Source organism: Dipodomys spectabilis, unplaced genomic scaffold (assembly GCF_019054845.1).
Source record: "Dipodomys spectabilis isolate Male_0828 unplaced genomic scaffold, ASM1905484v1 ptg000107l, whole genome shotgun sequence".
NCBI lineage: Eukaryota > Metazoa > Chordata > Mammalia > Rodentia > Heteromyidae > Dipodomys > Dipodomys spectabilis.
The window spans coordinates 2,641,763-2,661,555 of NW_024870784.1; the positions used below are offsets into that span (position 1 = coordinate 2,641,763).

The 19,793-nt window shown below is 46.1% G+C and overlaps 1 protein-coding gene across 2 annotated transcripts in view; it reads right to left on the reverse strand.

Moving 5' to 3' along the window:
- Runx1 (RUNX family transcription factor 1) overlaps positions 1 to 19,793 on the reverse strand; it is a 228,623-nt gene that overhangs the window by 36,837 nt on the left and 171,993 nt on the right. Inside the window, exon 6 of one of the 2 annotated variants that reach the window (XM_042687255.1) lies at positions 3,825 to 4,016. The exons of the other annotated variant lie outside the window; for it this stretch is intronic. Coding sequence (XP_042543189.1) covers positions 3,825 to 4,016 — 192 coding nt within the window. The remainder of the gene's footprint in view (positions 1 to 3,824; positions 4,017 to 19,793) is intronic. 2 annotated transcript variants of the gene reach the window in all.

Below are 19,793 nucleotides of genomic sequence, written 5' to 3' on the forward strand. Positions count from 1 at the left end.
AATCACTCACTTGGGCTGCCCAGAGCCAGCTGCCGAATGGGAGGTGTAAGCCAACAGGCATTGGAACCCTCAGCTTTCTAGAGTGTTCCCTGCCTCTTGTTTTTAAAGGAATATAAAGGAATCTTAACACTTGACTGTTGAAATTAATGATAGTGTCTTGACTTGAGTAAACATGTAGCCGTGACAAAATGGCTTTCTATTCAATTTTAAGACCTGGTAAAATAGGAAGTTGAAATTCACCTCAAACCTTTTATTGTTAAAACCTCAATAAATAAACAGTGGTTTGGTGGCACAGCAACCTGCCACCTCTCCCTCCTGTCCCTCCATCTACACTCTTTTGCTGAACATTTAAGATATCTGTTAGGATAGTACTCTAGCACAACTGATTCTAGACAAATAGAGATGTGAGTCTCTAGCTGTGATTTCCCGTCCACAGATGGGGAGAGGCTCCTCCCCCCGACCCTCCCACCAGGGTCCCACCTAGGCAGTCCCTACACTGTCTATAAACCCCGGTGGCCTGTCTTCCAGTCCTCGGATCACTGATGTTTCTGTAAACTTGAAAAACACTCCCACATCTGTACTGTATCAGTGAAGAACTTTCCCGACTACTTCTGGGATATTTTTCTTAAAACTACTGCTGTCATTTCAAAGAGAACTAAAAACACAAGTGGTATTGCTTACAGCATTGTGTTCAGTATAATATAGATACTGTAGGGCTAAACCTGGAAATGAACGGTTTTCCTCAGGTCAAGAATACAGGGAAAGTCTTGACTGAAAAAGACTCTCATATAATCCCAGTTAATGTTCTAATTTCAAGAAGAAAAGAAAAAGGCAAAGGTCCATGTGAAACTTGACTGGTCTGAAATAGCACTTTCTTATGGGAAAAGAAAGAGAGAGAGAGAGGAAGGAAGAAGAGAGAAAAGAACAGAAAGAGGAGAGAGGAAGAAAGAAGGAAGGAGGGGAAGGGAGAAGAGGAGAGGTGGGGGAAGGAGGACAGGGGAGGGCTCGGGGGAGGGAGGCAGCCAGGCACAGGAGAAAGGAAAAGTACTCGAACGGAAATATCTTGGACATTTGTTTCTGAAGCTTTGTTTTTGCCATTTTGCAATGACGTTCTCCATATCAAATTCATGTTTTGGAGCAAAAGAACATGGACAATCTAGTTAACACCATTTTTTTTTAGAGTAGCAACTAAGCCCTTTCGGGAACTCTAAAAGCCAATTATTATTGCTTAGATGTTGAGAAAGTAAAACGTTTTGAAAAGGAACAAAAAAGGGGTGACGCTTGGTGTGAACCCTTATACTTTAGTCAGTACGTAGAGCTCCAAATTGCTGAAGACTGCCACTGATGACTCCTACACCCCAGTGTCAGAGGTCAAGTGCCAGAGGTCAAGGAATCCAATGGGACCTCCCCCCCATACCCCCTCTCCTGCTCTATTGCAAAGAGACACAGATGATATAAAAATAATAGGTAAGATTTCCTCGCTCAAAAAAAGTAGAATCCATGGAGACAAGTTCAATATACTCCATAGGGCTGGGCTTCCCATTGCCTTTAAAGATGCTTCATAACAGCAGGAAAAAAAAAAAAAGGTAATCCCCTTTTCAACTCTGTCATATGAATGGCCAGAGAAGTGGTTCGAGATGGAGAAAAGAGGTCTTCCTTCTGCTCTTACTCATGAAATCTGAAGATGACTTACATTCAAAGGACCCCAAACCCAAGATTGAAGAGTTGGGCTTTATATAGTCCCTTCAGCAGAAAAACATGGTTCCAGCCTGAGCCTATCTTCCTCGGCGCAAGTTCCATTTGCCCTCATTTCCCACAGAGGTTTGTATTATGGGATCTTTTGGAACTGATGCACATGTTTTTAAAATACTTATTTGTGACAATCAAGCAGCAGGAAAGCAATGATTTCACAGAGCTTTCTTTTCAAATCTAACTCCAGAGGCAGCAACCCCAAACACCTTGCTTGAGTCTCAGTGTCTACACAAGACGAAGAGGGGCCACATCACAGTTGCTGTGTGTGTGGTGACCCATGGGAAGAGCTGAGAATCTTCTGCTCAAATGAAAGACCGTCTCCTACCCACGTAACTGGGGGAACCAAGGGACAGGCAGCTTATCATGCTCTGTAGAAAATGTGGACATTGCTTGTGAGAGCATCCATCTGTATACTAACCCCTGGAGAGAAGCAGTGGCCCAGAACCTGTACCAAACAGACGTGCACCCCATGACACAACTCCTATGCAGAAAAATGCCTGGGCAAGCTTATTTCTACTATCCAAGAGCAGCAGAGAAGCTCCTGCCATGCACTGCTGGTCACCTGCCCTTTGCTCCAGATGTGGTATTTATTCTTTTCTTTAGGTTGAACAAACCTAGCTCCCCGAGACAGGAATAGTACTACAGCCATATCATGTACAGCTGTGTTCTGCATGGCACGGAAAATGACTGTTCTCTGCATGATTTCTTTGCAATGAAAGTGAGTTGTGTGTGCTATCTCATCTGGTGTGGTGGGTTTGGTGTCCTTACTGTATTTGAAAGTGTTTTTTTTTTTTTCAGTTGCCAGCTAGTACCCTGGAGTAGGGCAATCATACTCTTTATAGAGTTGAAAATATTATGCAAATAGAAACCTCTTTGGATAATAATAATGCCTTAAAGATAATTAAAGAAAAACATTACGCTTGATGTAATCATATATATATATATATGCATATATATAGACAGTCCTCCTATTGTTATTTTCTATTTTTTAAAAATAAAGTAACAGGCTGGGCACTGGTGGCTCACACCTGCCATCCTAGCAACTCAGGAGGCTGAGATCTGAGGATCGCAGTTCAAAGCCAGCTCAGGCAGGAACGTTTGTGAGACTCTTATCGCCAATGAACCACCAGAAAAAGCTGGCAGTGGTGCTATCACTCAATGGTAGAGCTCTATCCTTGAGCAAAAGGAACTTAGGGACAACACTCAGGCCCAGAGCTCAAGGCCCAAGACTGGCAAACAACAACAACAACAACAACAGATATTTGATAGAGAAATCCATAAATAATATAAAGGCAACAAGAATGTAAAGTATTTTCACCTCCACCTTACTAGGTAGGGTGTGTGTGTGTGTGTGTGTGTATCTTTAAATCTAATGTCAGGTAAGAGAACCACATAGCCAAAGTTTACTATGACAAAGCCTCATCACTGTGTACACACAGAGCTGGCCCTCTCTATCTAAGGGCTCCACATTTGAAGATTTAACCCGCCATGAGTTGGAAATATTTATATACTCAAAACATACAGCATTTGTGCTTGTCACAATCTTCTAAACAACACAACAGCTATGGACATAGCCTTTACATGGTATCAATGCTATGAGTCACCCAGAGATGATTTAAGGTATATAGAAGAAGTGCACAGAAGTGCATAGGTCATGTGCAAATATTATGCCAGGCCATTTATAGACAGGACTTGGGTCCTGGAACCCATGCTCTGGATGCCAACGTGTGTGTGTGTGTGTGTGTGTGTGTGTGTGTGTGTGTGTGTGTGTGTGTGTGTTTTGTGTGCATATGTATGTGTATGTATGGACATGTGTGTGTATACCCATATTATCCACAGCCATATCTTCTCTATATTCTAAGAGCCATGCTTCCCAACCCAGGGCCTCTTGTAGCAGTGCAGAGCGGACTGAGCCTGGGCCTCTATGTCTCACACGCTCCCAGGGGCTGCAGCTAAGCATGAAGAGCTTCCTTTGTGCATCCAAGAAAAGCCCACCGTGTTCTGGGTGAGCTTTTCAGGGACTCCCCCCTCCGGCAGGGGCCAGGTAGGTGTGGCTCCATCCAGGTACTTACCCTGTAGCTGACTCTGAGGCTGGGGGTTAAAGGCAGTGGTGTGGTTCAAGGAGGCGCGAGGGTTGGGCGTGGGGGCGGGGTGGTGCGGGCTGACCCTCATGGCCGTGCGCCTCAGCTGCTCCAGTTCACTGAGCCGCTCAGAAAAGGACAAGCTCCCGGGCTTGGTCTGATCATCTAGTTTCTGCCGATGTCCTATTTGTAAGGGGGGAGGGGGGGGCAGGTGTGGAAGGGAGGGGGAAGGGAATGGGGAAGAGAGGCAGGGAGGAGGAAGGAGGGAGGGAAGAGATCAGAAAATGTATTGTGGACTTTCTAAAAGTGGGGGTTTTCTTATCTTCCCCCTCCCTCTCCCCTCACCCCCAACATTAGCTTGCTGCCAGCATGATCATGGGGCTCTCTTACTGCCTGTGAGAATTCAGGGCTGTCATCCCTAAAGTAGACTTGAGACTCTTTCTTAAGAGGCTTCTGGGTGCTCCCCAAGTCTGGGGTAGGCCTCCCCGCACCCACTTGGGCACCCATCTGCAGGATCTGCCTGGTGGGGTGTTAGCCTGTGCCGGTTCCCGGACAGGGACACAAATGCATTTCCTGTTGGCTCTGGTGGGTGGGCCATGGCAGCCAGGGGCATCTGAGTGCCGCTCTCCAGCCTGCCACGGGCCTTACAGGCAGTAGCTTGGGCCCTGGAGGTTTACACGCCCATCCACAGGAAATGGGGTGGGGCTGCAAACCCTTGGCACCAAGGGAATCAGATTTCCTGCTATTAGTATGGCTCCCCGGCAGCCCCGGCTTCCTGTCTCCCTTTCTTCTCCAAAGCTCACAGCTGAGGGTGCTCCTAAGAGGGGGCAGACAGAAAGGTACAGCCTGGGCCTGTCCATTGTGCCCAGAAGGTCAGACCCACTGGAGCTCAGGAGGGGCAGCCAGCCTATTTTCTGAGCATGCTCGGGACTCAGGAATGGATGTGTGGTAGGTGGGTGTGCTCCTTAGTGCCCTGTGGACAGCAGTCGGGTCGATGTCACTGTCCAATGGGGCAGGAGAGCGAGGCCCTGGTTTTCTCCTCCTAACCTCACACTGTCACTAAAGTAGAAAAGCCAGAGGCCGTGCTCTCGTGAAAGAGACACAAGCAGCGTGGGCCGGGCGATTTACTCTTCTGGTGAAGAAAACAACCTTTTGCTCCCTCCCCACCTTTGAGGTATTCTTCATTTAGTTAATTGATTTATGTATTTACTTTGTGCTGGCACTGGGGCTTAAAATCACAGCCCCAAAGGATCGCCGCCTGGCTTTTTCTCTCTAGGCTGGATTACTTGAACCACACCACCACTTCTGGTTTTATGTCATTTAATAAGAGATGAACATCTCCCATAGCCTTTTCTGCCTGGCCTGGATTGAACCTCAATCCTCAGATCTCAGCCTCCTAAAAAGGATGGCAGGTGTGAGCCTGAATAGATGATGAACCTGCCTGAAGATTGCCCTTGAAAAGGGACCCTTCTTGGGTCATAACTGCGTGGCAAGTTAGAAAGAAGACTCTGTATTTCACTTCCCGACTCGCAGTCCAGGGTAGGCCTGAGACAAAGGACAGCACATTTTCTCTGCGCACCCCCCCCAACTCAGTTCCCAAATGCTACAGTTATAAAATTAAACTGTATAACTTGTGCAGTGGCTCCATATCAGCGGCTCGCTGAGTCTTCCTGCCGTGGGGGCCCCTGGAACCACTCACACCATCTCAAATTCCAGCCCAGAAAAAGGAGCTGCTATACTGAGGTGATTTTTATCATTGACAAGACCTGTGTGGCTCCGAAAGAAGGAAAAACACTTCAGCATAGTATTTGTGTAGTTCAGAGGCAATGCTCACGCTCTTTTCATGTGTCACCGAGGCAAATCTGGACTCTGATTCAGCGTGTAGCCCTCAACACTCAACTCAAACACAAACACCCTGAGTCACGCAGGCTGGGTCGGTGCAAACCTATGTGTGAGAGGCCTCTCACGGGCCGGGTATTTTAAGCACCAGCTCTGTGGACAAAGGGGACTGTACCCCTCACTCAGGTTGATCAGAAACATCAAAACTCATCTTTTTTTTTTTTTCTAGAACATTCTGTGTCAGTCAATCATGCCAAAACCCGGTGACCCTGGAGTGGAGCTTTTCTTGTACCCTCCTTATTTTTGTGATGGAGTGATCTTCCCATTCACACTGAAAAATCTGAAGTTCCTTTACAGAGAGACACAACTCCAACTCTAAGGCCTTTTGAAAACATCATCTAGCCATTTAACTGCATAGTCCGGCCTAACGCCAAGGTACGAGGAGTCAAAGCAACAACACGGCATGATTCTAGACAGTTCTACGGCCTCAGAAAGAATGCTGCCTGGCAAGGGCTTCCAGCAAGTTCTGTTTCTCTATCAACCTCACATTCCTTGGGCATTCAGTGGTATTTTTTGCAGACGCCGTCTGAGGGACAGTCTGTGACCAGGACATGGTGTGTGGGGATGATTCTGCTGTGTGGCACTGGGTGGTGGCATCTTGGCCTAGTCTCTTTGGCATTGTGTGTACCTCAGCAAACTCAGGGATACTGCCAACAAGAAACCCAACAGGAATAAGTTGGTTCAAGCCAGCCACGGTATAGCCAGACCCAAGGTGAGATTGTTATCTTTCTAGTTTCCCCTCATTGCCCTATGCTTTAAAAAAAGAAAAAAGATCTTAACATGAGAGCCATTAATGTACCATTTGACATCTGCCCAAATCATAGTCATTTACAGAGATTAACTGATGACGATCTCCTGGAGCAGGACTGTTGGGGCCTAACACTCTGAGTACACAATTCTTCACTCTAAGCTATTCCCTAAGCCCCGAGAGCCTCAGAGCGGAGTTTAATGTGGGAGGATTGGGGAGGAGTTCATTCCCCACTCTTCCCCGCTTGTATTCTGGGAGCAGCACAGCCTTGGAGAAACCTTAGCCCTCCCTCCTCCCCTCTGCCCTCCTTGCTCTCAAAAGTGCTGGAAATGAAAAAGCAACTAGGTGTGGTCCCGATGTATTTATATAAGCTAGTGCTGAGAAACTGCCTAATTCTTCTTTTCTGAAGCCATCAGACTTCATGTGCTAAATAGCAGTGTTTTCCATAAAACATAGGAGCTTCTGATAAACTTTCCAGGAGGAGGAAGAAAATGAATGCTTTATGTTTTTAGGTGTCTGTATCTACACGCTATTAAACTATCCATTTGCTCCTTGAGTTTTAAAGAGAGTAGTATGGAAAATGCCCACTATGAAATTCACTTTTCTTCTTCTGTACTGAGTCCAGGGTTTAGAAGAGCCCTAGGGAATTCAACTTTGGATCAGACCACTGGGAGAATTATGCAGCCCTGAAAAGGTGCACGCTGGCAGCCAGTGGTTTTGAGCTTCTTGGGAGCCAATTATGAATGCTTGCAGGGTGATGTTTAAAATAGTGGCTGCCTAAGGACTGCATACTGGGGCTAGAGGTAGAGTGTAGGGGTAGAGCATTTACCTAGCAAGCTTGAGGTCCTACATTCAAACCCCAGTGCCACCAGAAACAAGAGAGATTAGTGGGATAGCTTACTGTTTGTTTGCTTGTTTTTTTAAAAGATCCAAATTCTTCTATTACCATGGCTACCTTTTTGGGGGGTAGAAAAGTACTCCACTGGAATTGTATTAAACAGAGAGTTACAGAAAGCCAAAAATAAAAATAAACAAGAAAGTATCTAAAATAAAAATAAAGGAATATCCTTTGTTGCATTTTACTTTTTTTTTTTGTTTTTTTTTTTTGTTTTTTTTTTTTTTTTGGGTCCGGTCGTGGGGCCTGAACTCTGGGCCTGGGCGCTGTCCCTCAGCTCTTCAGCTCAAGGCTAGTGCTCTACCACTTGAGCCACAGCGCTACCTCCGGCTTTTTTTCTTTTGCTTATGAGGTGCTGAGGAATCGAACCCAGGGCCTCAGGCATGCAAGCCAAGCACTCTACCACTGAGCCATCTCCCCAGCCCCGCATTTTACTTTTTTAAATTTGACGCTGACCCAGCAAGTTGATTTGACAGTGAAAGGAAAGCATGAAGGGAAAGTAATGAGGGAGACTCTCTGCATGCAGATAAAGGCCCCAAAGAGAAGTCCACAGAGCCTTCCCAATGGGGCATTCATGGTTCAAGGCTCCTCCCATACATCCTCACATTTGATTACAGAAACTCGAGTGTGGAGAAAAGCTCACTTTTCCTGCGCCATGGTCCAATGTCTAGATCCCAGGGTCATCAAGATTATAAAGTGAGAGTACTGAAGTCAGGCACCCGTGGTTCATGCCTGTCATCCTAACTCCTCAGGAGGCTGAGATCTGAGGATTGCAGTCAGAAGCCAGCACAGGCAGATAACTCCGTGAGAATCTTATCTCCCGTTAATCAGCAAGAAGCTCGAAGTGGAGGAATGGGTCAAGCGGTAAAGTACCATCCTTGAGTGAAAAAGCCATGTAAGAGCATGAGGCTCTGATTTCAAGACCCAGGACTTGTGTGCACGTGTGTCTGCACACTCAATAAACCAATAAAGAAAACAGTAGCCGGGCACTGGTGGCTCAAGCCTGTAATCCTAGCTACTCAGGAGGCTGAGATCGGAGGATTGAGGTTCAAAGCCAACCCAGGCAGGAAAGTCCATGAGACTCTTATCTCCAATAAAACATTCAGAAAACTGGAAGTGGAGCTGTGGCTCAAGTGGTAGAGCATTGGCCTTGAGCTGAACTGCTGAGGGATAGAGTCCAGGCCCAGAGTTCAAGCCCAATAACCAACAAAAAGAAAACAGTAACAGTACTGAGAGTACAATCCTCTTGTAAATAGTAAAATAAACCTTCTTAAATAGTAAGCCTAAGCCAATCTGCCAGCTAATTTAATGTTGGCAAAATATTGTCCAATATGATATATCATTTACATATTATATGTTCAATACATTATATAACATAAAGATATGATATATGATATAACATGTTAATACATATCCTAATATATGTTACCTGCATCTGTTTATATACCATCCAATGCTATATAAATACAGGGAGCTCCTAGCTCTCGTCCCAATTGCATTCCATATGATTAAGCTGAGAGAGCAGCACAAGTTATATTGCAGAACTGGAGACAAGCGAGAGAAATTAGCCACATTTTAAAACTGATACAGGAGAAGCAAGGGTCAGAGAGGTTAGATCACTTAACCAATGTCACACAGCCAGTAGGAGGAAGTGCACAGGTCTGAAAACACACCCAGTCCGGCTTTACTTCCCCAGTACTCACACTTACACAGTGAATTTGGAAATTGAAATTTGTTGGGAGCCCAAATTGGAATGAGTCGCATGAAAAGCTACCAAGTTTTGGATCACATTGACTTTGGCATTCTCTGCCTTTAATTCCCTTCTGTTGCAAGTTCAGGTGTAGAATTCGGCGAGACAGAGCTGTGCTATGATTCACAGTGGACGGCCGCTGTCTCCACACTGGAAGCAACCTCTGCAGTTACCTAGAATTTCCAGGAAGGCCGGTGAAGCAAATGGACTGCACAGATGTTTCTGTCCCTTTCCCTATCTGCGTCTCACTTGCTGGCACTGGAAGTAAAATACTAAACACAGGCTTCCCTCAGTACCCGCGGGAGCCGGGACTCCTGCAGATAGATGCCAAACACAGTACATCTGCAAGTCCTCGATATAAAAATGGTCTAGAGCTGGGCACTGGTGCCTCACACTTGTAATCTTACCTACTCAGGAGGCTGACATCTGAGTATCTCGGTTCGAAGCCAGCCCAGACAGGAGAATCTTATTACCAATTAATCAACTAAAAACCAGCCCCACAGCCAACAACAACAAAAAGAGCTAGAATTGGCACCCATCATGTAGCACGCATTCCTGTGTGCTTTAAATCATCTGTAGATTATTTGCAATATCTACTACAATGTTACCATTACATAAGGATGGATTTTTTTGTGTGTTTGATACACACAAAATTAAAACATTATCTCCACCCCCCTCCCCCCATATACACACAAGTCATGGTTGGACAATTGGCAGGTGTAGAACTCATGGATATAGAAGATAACATAGTTCTTTACCCTGAGTGTGTTTAGACTAAGTCTTCATAGACACTGAATAATGACCTTGCTTTGGTAAGAACCATGTTATAGTCTCTGTGTCTGTGTATCTGCCTCTGTCTCTCTCTCTTCAGTACTGCAGTTTGAATTCAGGGCCTCCTAGGCAGGAACTGCCATTTTTGAGATACCTCCCTACCCAGCCCTCTTTGCTTGTAGTTTTTGAGATAGGGTCTCCTCAATTTTGTCTAGGCTGCCCTTGAATTCTTCCTGGCCCTACCTCCCAAGTAGTTTGAGATTATGGGTGTGTACTGCCACACCCAGCTTATTTTTTTTTTTTAATTCTTTGATGTATACAGAGCCATTGAAAATGCCCTTTCTGCCCTACAGCTAGGTCTGTTTCTCCCTACAACTGGATGATGATTAGAATCTAGCCTGAATTCTCAAGGAAGAAATGACTTCTGCTCTGCTGTCTGTCTGAGGGAGGGCTGTGGGGAAAGGCAGGAGAAGGTCCTATGAAACCTCTTCCATTCAGGTAAGACCTTGGAGTGCCCTGAGGACGCAGATGCTAATGCAGGTGCTTTAATCCTCCTTTCTCAGGAGAGTAGTCGTGGCACCGGAGCTATCACTGCTAGTCTGGCATTTAGCTTTCCCCATGCTAAATCTGTGCTTCCTCCAAACTTTGCTGAGGACAAGAGCAAGTCTCTTCACTCGGCTTCCTTATCTGCAAGCCTGGAATTAAAGGACTAAAACGGATTACTCTGAGGGGCTCTAAAAGCATGCACAGCAATTACGTCTGCCATGATTATCCACTCAAGCAGGTCTTGTTGGATGACTCCACACACAACTTAATAGGATGCGACGATTATTAAAGCGTCCTTGGCTTTTTCTTTCAGGCAGATAACCTGGCTTGGGAAGCTGTCTCATGTCTGACTGTCAAGAGTTTGAATGTGATCACTAGCAGGTCTTCTGGTCTAGGGTCCCCCTTGGCTGGTAACGGGTTGGTACCACCTTTCTGGCTGCTGGCAAGCTGGGCGCTTTGACCCGCGTGTTTACTTTCCCTCTGCTTCCTGCTGGCCATCAGTGGCCTTGGAGACAGGTCACCATTAGTGAGCGGGACACTGATTTTTCACGGATGTCTCATTTCTCTCGAGCATTTCCACTGATGCCCTCCTATGGCCCTGTCTGCCCACTAGAACATTCTGCTGTCCTTTGGCCTCTTTCCTTTTATGGCCCCAGGTCGCATGTAGAGAGATGAGGGCAGGAACCTACCTGAAAACCTGCTAGGAAATTGCCAGGACTATAGCTGGGAGAAAGGTGCGGCGCTAAACCAGAATCCAGGCCCGCACTCCTCTGCCGTTTGTCTGAGCCCCTCTTCCAGCTGGGACAGGAGGAACACAAGGCCAAGGGTACGAGGGATTACCCTCCTTCGCCCACACTTCCTGTACAGGCCTCTGCTCCGCTTTCTCAGGTTCTTCCTGGACGAATCACACTGTGCCAGTGGAGGGAAGTCTGCCTGGTTACCGCCTGTCCTTAGGGAACATCAACATTTTCTACTCATGCAAAGATCTTGGAGACCCAGACCCTTAGTTTAGGTCATTCACCCGTAGGGATGGCTTCGCTGTGCAGGTGGAGACAGGTAACTGAGTGCCTTCGAGTCGCCAGTGCTCTGTGATAAGGGGCCCTCCAAACCAGCCCTTCCCCTGGCAGAAAGCGCATATGTCAGAGGTCAGGCTGGCTTTTACTAGATCTCCTCTCTAAGAAACTAGAAGCCCCTCCTTGAGCCTAGAAGGCGGATAATGTGGCATCCACACTCTGCTCCAGCTGCAGTGTGTCTTTTTCCTCCTGTCTAGAATATTCTTCTCAGATACCTGTGAATACCTGATTTTTCAAGGTTGTACACAAATGTCACCTTCTCTGTGAGGAACTCCTGGACACCCCGTGTGCCGCTGTAACTTTCCTCCACACGCCAGGCCTCTATGGCTTTGGCATCCACGGAGATTTTGTTTAATTTTCTTCCCGGTTGTATCTCTAGTGTGTAAGCAGTAGTCTTCCCTCCTGCCAGGGAGGGCACTTGATTCTTGTCCCTCTCTCTAGGCTGGCCTCAAGAGAAAGGAAACCTAGGGGCTAGCCGTGGAAAGAAACTGAGTCAGCATCGGTGGACACCTCTGATCACCGGACACACAGTAGGCCCACCATATGCTAACCGAATGACCCCCTGACTGAAGGGATAGACCCTCAGATTCTTCAAGCTTACAGGCATCCCATCACCTACCCACGGATTGGAGAAAAGAAGAATTGATTTGAGGGAAAGGAATTAGGACCTCAACTTTTCAAGTGTAATTCCAAGTAGCTCTTAGTAAGCTACAGTTGAGGCAAACTATCGTAAGGGAAGAGATGGAGTTCTATGGAGAATTGTCTCATTAGGTGTTCCGCCAGCAGTGCTCATCTCTAGTTTTTCTTTCCGAATACTGAGAAATTAAGGCAGATGGATAAAAGGTCCTGGTGCAGAAGAACGTGACACCCGATGTAAGCCGAGAGCTCCTGTGGCTTTACTTGTTTCTCTATAGTGGGTACTTCACACCTTAATACAACACAGCACATACTTGAGTCACACCTGTACACCCCTCACAGTCCTCCATCGCACAATACACACATCCACCCCAGACATGCAAACACCTCTCCTGCATTTACATCATTGGTATCACAAATGTCCACACACATTGCACACATTACATCTTGACCACAGACATGTGAAATCTCCCTTGATCACACTCAGGTCACAAGCTGAGACACAGACGCCGGGCCAAGCATGCAAGTACAGAACAAGACATAGCAGAAAGTGGGGACAGAACAGTAAAGCCCGTTGAAGGCCACCCAGGACAAACCGCGAATGGCTTCTGAGGGGGCTGCACGGGACCTGCCCTCTTCTCCCTCCTGGAATTGTACCCCCAAGAACTCAGGGTCAAGAACAGAGCCATCACTCCGTGCCCCAAGTTCCAGGCTGAGTGACAGGAGGTGACCTGGGATCTCTGACAGCAGAGTGGGAAGCCTGGTAGCCACCACTCACCTGGTTCTCGCCCCTGCTCTGTCTGGTGACTAAGAAGGTAATTGTAGCTCAGGGCAGTGAGCTTCTCTGTGTCTGTACTGGACCAGTGGCAGCCTGCCAAGAGGTGGAGGAGATGGTCTCCTGAGGAGGGATCACCAGCCTGTAATCGTGGGCCTATCCAGGCATTGTCTTGGGACCCTCTTCTTAAGAGTGTAATTAAAAAGCAGCCCAAGTGATAACTGCCCGTCATCTAGACTGTCTATCAGGACAGCCCCTGCTGTCCTGCCCACCAGAGACAGGATGGAGAGGAAGGTGGCCAAAGGGGAGTATGTGCCACAAAGGAGAGGTCAGCAGGGACTCAGAAAATGTGCCTGGGGCTTCAGGCCTGGCTTTGGAGTTCATAGATAGAGCAGGGCAAGCCTTGGGCTGGACAGATCTGGGGAAAAGGAGAAATCTTCCCTGAGCTCACCAATTCTAACCATGGGGCCTGGGCCTTGAGCGCTCTCTCTCTCTTCTCTCTCTCTGCAGGCCCTTCCCATCCCTGCAACAATCTTCAGTTTCTTCTGTAGCCTCTGACACTATTTGGAATTAGCAATGGTGCCCAGGCCAAGGTAAACGATAGTCCTTCTTACGACTGAGGATTGTCCCAGTGAATGGGAGTGGAATGGGTGAATGAATGATTTCCTTCCTCTGGGCTAGACTTAACGTAGGATGCTCAGCCAGCGGCATACGTCCTCTGTTGAGGAATAGGGACAGAGCAACTCCTTCCTGGGTATCAAACTCTGGGAAAGGTACTTGATTCTAGCCCCCTTTTCTAGGCTGACTACATGCTTCTGAGACATGCTGAGCCAGGAGCTGGCCTTGGAGACATGTGGAACCAGCCTTGGGTCTGCTCTAAGTGGGAAAGCCAAGATAAGAAAGTCACCAGTTCCCAGCTATTTGGTATAAGCCATTCGTACTCCCTCCTTGGGCAGAGAATTGGTTCAGGTTGTTTGGGGATGCTAATTTCACCAAGCCTTTCTCCTACTATTGGGGAGGGGTGAGGAAAAAAAACACACCAATGTCCATCGGGCAAGTGGCTATTTTCGTGGACTCCCAAGAGCTACAGCATGGTGAGCAAAACGTGAGTCTCTTACTGCCTGCCAGGTGATGTTAGGAGAGAACGTTCTATTCATTCCAAGACACAAGTGTCCGCCCTTGGCTCTGCTGACCACATTTGAGTCAGGTCGGAAATGGAGGGCAAGAGGGCGTGGATGCTTCCGTGGCAATCCTCGGCCCCAGCCTTCTTCCTCTGGAATCCCTCCAGATCTCATTTCTTCACCTGGGGACATTATCCACGGGGCTCAGCTCCTTTCTATTGGTTGGCAATAGGGAAAATGTTCTGAAGGGAGTTTTCAAGTTTTCTCTCCTTTTAAACTCCTTTTAATGGGCCCTCTTTCTTTCTTTTTTAAATAGGCCCTCTGTGCACGTGTCAACACAAAATCTCAGCTCAGTGAAAGGACTTCACAAAGTCTCAGGGTGCTGTTCCCCTCCCACTCCGCCCGAGGGGAGCCCCACCCCATTCCCTTCCTGGTGTCTACCCTGCCCCCAACTTTTATTTTTCCCCCCCTTAGCCACTTCTCTGCTTCCTTCATTTTTCTTTGCAGCTGCAGTGGAGAGATATAGTAAAGCTACTGTATAGGATTTTGAAAGCAGGGCCGCTGAGCACTTTCCAAACTCCATACAAGATGGTTATTCTCTGGCTTGTTTTCTTTGGCTTCAGAGTTAGCAGCACAGAATGAGTCAAACAGTATTAACTTTCAATAGGGAAGTGGTGTGGTCAACCAAAGCTGTTTGCGGCTAGATTGTGAAGATAGGTAGGGCAGGTAATGAAGAACAGCCCATAATACTACAAGGAGGGGAAGGAGGGAGCAGCCTGGCTCAGAAACACTCCAACAACCAAGTCAACAGAACTCACATCATCTCTCTCTCTCTTTTTTTTCCTTTGCTTTTCCTCCCTTAGCTGGCTGAGGAATTAACACTGAGGTCTCTGACCTGCCTGAAGCTTGGACAATTGCGTACTTTGTGGGTTTAATTGTTTTTTTCATTTTACTTATTTATTTATTAATTTATTTATTATTTATTTTAATGTTGCCAGAGTCATGGGAAATTTAGTTAGGATGCTTTCGTCCATCCTCGCTATGTCGGGATTTATTCATGGGACTCTCTCTCCCATATCTTGGGCTATGGGTGGATCTGTGCCCGGCCCGCCCTCCCTTTTTCTAGCTGGCCCTCCCCCAGCTTCTCCGGGGTCACCTCTGCTTTCCCATCTCTATTATCCCCCCGTTTAGTCACTGACCACTGAACCATCCTTTTAAACACCAGTGTGCACTCTCTCCCCCTCCCTCCTTCTGCAGATGAGGAAACGGAGGGTCTAGGAAACTCAAGAGCCCCGCAGGGTTGGGATTCTCTGATTGGGCTCTGGGGCCAGGGCTTTGTCCACTCAGCTGGCTGCTCCCTTGCCCAGGGCTCAGGATTTCTTTCAGAGTTTAAGAAAACAGTGCTGCCACAGTTCAGCACTCAAGACTTGGATTTCAGTGGTTTCTAGTTCTTTCTCTCTTCACTCAGCTAGGAGTTTACTCTGTGGCTGAAACCTCCAGGCAAGGAGCAGGAGAGAGTCTCTGATCTTTCTGCAGCCAGAATGCCGAGTGTCAGGACAGTCAGCGGCCTCTACAGTCTTGGATATTCCCAACTCCAAGCAGCTGCACTTCTTGAAACTGGCACTGAGGCCCAAGGGTGTAGCATTTCAGCTCCCTGAAACAGAACCCAGAGATCTCCAGGGAGCACCATATATAAAAAGCCATGGGTGTGGGGATGGGGGGTTGGGGAAGGACTTAGTAAGTGTTTCTGTGATTTTTTTTTTTTATTAGCTATGTGAGTGCTTCATTGAAAAAAAAAAAACAAAAACATGGAGGAAGTGGTGCTGTGGCTCAAGTGGTAGAGCGTTCGCCTTGAGCTGAAGAGCTGAGGGACAGCACCCAGGCCCAGAGTTCAAGACCCAGGACCAACCAAACAAAACAAAAAAGAAAAAAACATGGAATTAAAGGAGTTGAAAGAGAAAAAAAAGCTTCTATTCTATTCTTTTGAGACAATGTCTCCTTGTATACTTCAGGCTAGCATCAAACCTATGAGGAATCCTAGTCTGGCCTTCAACACTCACTCCTCCTGGTGGGGTTCTCAGTGTATACCACATGCTTGGTTATATATTTGACTTGGGGAGAGATTCAAACAGCTTGTCAAGGTTATGTTTTTTGTTTGCTAGTGGCCCCCTCACCTCTCCAGAACTGGGATTTGAACTCCGGGCCTTAACTAATGTATGAGGTAGGTAACTCTACTACTTAAGTCAACCCCTAACTAATGCTTTAGTTTTTTTTTTTAAGGTTTTAAGCTTTTGTTTTTGCATAGGCCAGCCTGGACCTTAATTCTCCTACTTATGCTTCCTGTATAGCTTGGATGATAGGTGCATGACACTGTGCCCCACTATTTGTTGAAATGGAGGTCTTACTCAATTTTTCCCCAGGCCTTGAACTTGACCTCCCAAGCTCTGCCCCCAAAGAAGATGGGATTACAGGAGTAAACCACCACGCTCAGACCACTTCCCATATTTTAAAAAGGCGTTTTAGATGGCAAAGGAAACAGACCCTCTAGTGACAAAATTTAAATTCCTAGAAGTATGGTGGCTAATTTAAATGTCTCTAATTTTTTTCTCCACAATTTGTTTTCACTGGTCTGGAAAGAGGATGAGATGAAACTTATCCTCAAAAAAGCAACTACTAGCCGGGCACTGGTGGCTCATGCCTGTAATCCTAGCTACTCAGGGGGCTGAGATCTGAGGATCATGGTTTAAAGCCAGCCTGGGCAGGAAAGGCCATGAGACTTATTTCCAATAAACTGCTCAGAAAACCATAAGTGCACTGTGGCTCAAGTGGTAGATTGTTAGCCTTGAGCTGAAGAGCTGAGGGACAGTGCCCAGGCCCAGTGTTCAAGCCCCACAACCAACCAAAAACAAACAAAAAAAAGCAACAACTAAGATTTTTGTATAACATATGTAAAAATGGTCATTATAAATTATTTTCATTGCTTCTAATGATCTAATTCGCATATGCTATGTTTTGATTATCTAGTTGGCACACTATTTAAACTATTCTTTGACATATCTGACTATCTCAGATCTTCGACAGCAACTCACACAATGAATAGAATTCATATGATTATTCTCATCTTACAGATGCCTAGCAGAAGCTCTAGGTTATGGGAAGACATAGCTGATCGCACAGCAGCACCAGTGCATAATACTCCTTTAAGAAATGGGATTATACTTTTGGTAAAATGTGTGTGTGTTGGTACCAGGCTTACACTCAAATCCTGGGCTGCCCAATAGCATTTTCCACTCAAGGATGGCACTGTACTACTTTAGCCATATAGCTCCATTTGGCTTTTTGCTAGGTAATTGGCGATCCCAGTCTCATGGACTTTTCTGTCCAGGTTGGCTTCAAACTGCCATCCTCTAATCTCAGCCTCCTGAGTAGTTAAGATTGCAGATGTGAGCTACCAGCACTTGACCTGGTAGGGAAAGCTCACTTCTTTTCTGAGAAGCAAGACAATATAGTAAAGCTGCTATGCTTTGATGAGAATGGATTTGTTGAAGCCATTGTTGTGCTTGGGTATTTGGAGTGACTAATAGGTAGAGTAAAAGGAGAAAGTCAAAAGAGCCTTTATTATACTGTATCTTAAAGTGCCAATTTGAAAGGATCTTTTCCCTTTATAAATAACTTAGAAATGGCCAAGATTTGGCTCCTACATGGGTAAAATTCCATCTGATTCCCCCTTTAGGGAAAAAGAATGTGTGTGTGTCCCAGATATGTGCTTCAGTAATCCTAGGTACTATTTAATCAACACATCTCTTTAAAGTGTTTTAAAGTAACCAGGTGATGATAGCTCATGCCTGTAAACAGAGCTACTCAGGAGGTTGAGATCTGAAAATCGTTCAAAGCCAGCCCAGGTGAGAAAATCTGACAGACTGTATCTCCAATTAATCAAAAAACTGGACTGGAGATGTGGCTCAAGTGGTAGAACTCCAGCTGTGAGTAAGAAAGACAAATGAGAGCACAAGGCTGAGTGCAAACCCTGGTATCAGCATGATAATCAACCAGTCAATCAAGTGTAGTAAAGTGCCCAGCTCTATGTTATGTACTCACTTCACTCACGGCTCAAAAATTCTCCTAATAGCTGGGCACTGATGGCTCATGCCTATAATCCTGGCTACTCAGGAGGCTGAGATCTGAATACTGGTTCAAAGCTAGACAGGACAGAAAGTCTATGAGCCTTTTATCTCCAATTAACCTCTAAAAAGCCAGAAGTAGAGCTGTGGCTCAAAGTAGTAGAGTGCTAGCCTTGAGCACAAAAGCTCCGGGACAGTGACCAGACCCTGAGTTCAAGCCCCAGGACTAGCATGCACACAGTCACAGACACACAGACACAGACACAGACACACAGACACAGACACAGATACAGACACACACACACATACACACACACCACACACACACACACACACACACACACACACACACTCATACTAGGACTACCATCATTTTGGTTTCACCCCCGAGTAGCTGAACATGAGGAGGTCTCTTTGGTCACCATGGAAAGGCAAGGTGGAATCAGATAACCATCTCTGGAGCCTGGGCCCTCAGTTTCCTCTCCTGCCTTAGTTCTTCTCATGCAATCCTCACATCCCAGTAAGGTTGGTACCAGAGAGCCCATTCTACAGATGGAGAAACTGAGTCACACAGTGGGGACGCAGCAGTGACCACACCTGAAGCCAGGCAGGGACCTACTCCAGTTTCTTCTCTGACTCCCTGAAGCTCCTTTGGGTCCTTTAAACCCTCTGGTTCCGTTTTGAAACGCTGGGCAAGGTCAGCTGAGATCAAAAGATGCAATTCTGTATATTTCTCTTTAGATCTTTAAAAATGAATGAATTGGAAATATCATAAAGCCACTTTAAGGTAAATGAAAATGAGGAGCTAGCAGAAACAAATCCAAAAAAGGGCCACAATTTATAATAAGATCCCAAAGGAATAACTTCTTTCAAATGTTTACTTTTTATAAATGAGCAGAAAATGACTTATAAGCCACAGCGAACAAGAGCAAAAGCAAAAGCAAAAGCAATAGCAATAGCAAAAAGCAGATAAAATATACAACTTTTTATAAATGAGCAGAAAATGACTTATAAGCCACAGCGAACAAAAGCAAAAGCAAAAGCAATAGCAATAGCAAAAAGCAGATAAAATATACAATATTTGAAGTGCCAGTACAGGAAAGCATTCCGAGTGATTTAGATACCGTGTTAATCCTCGCTTTAATGAGTCTAGGGCATAGGTAACTCCTGGATGTACCAAATTAATGTACTGCCATTAACTGACTTCACAGGAGTCTAAGGAGTTGGCAGATTCATTCCATGGCATTACCTTTAAGGCAAACAGAAAGAACTTAGCTTTGGGTACTTAAGTATTTATTTTAACCTTGGCTTTCACTTATGGGGGTGGGGGGAATCCAGAACATCTGCTCCTGGTTATAGCAAACCTCCCCAGAGATACTACAGAATATGTACCTAGCATTTGACGAAAATCATACTCTGAAAAACACCTTCCCATCCAACTAAACACCAGTGCCTTGTAATGTGTCTGATGAGACATTATACCTAATTTACTCTTTCTGTAACATTCACATTTAATAGTTCCTAGGCCCCAAACTAGCCTTCTAACAAAAAGGTTTTCGGCAGGGGGTGGGGAGGGGGTGGGGGGGAGAAGGGGGGAGATGGGAAGGGATGGGAAGGGGAAACAA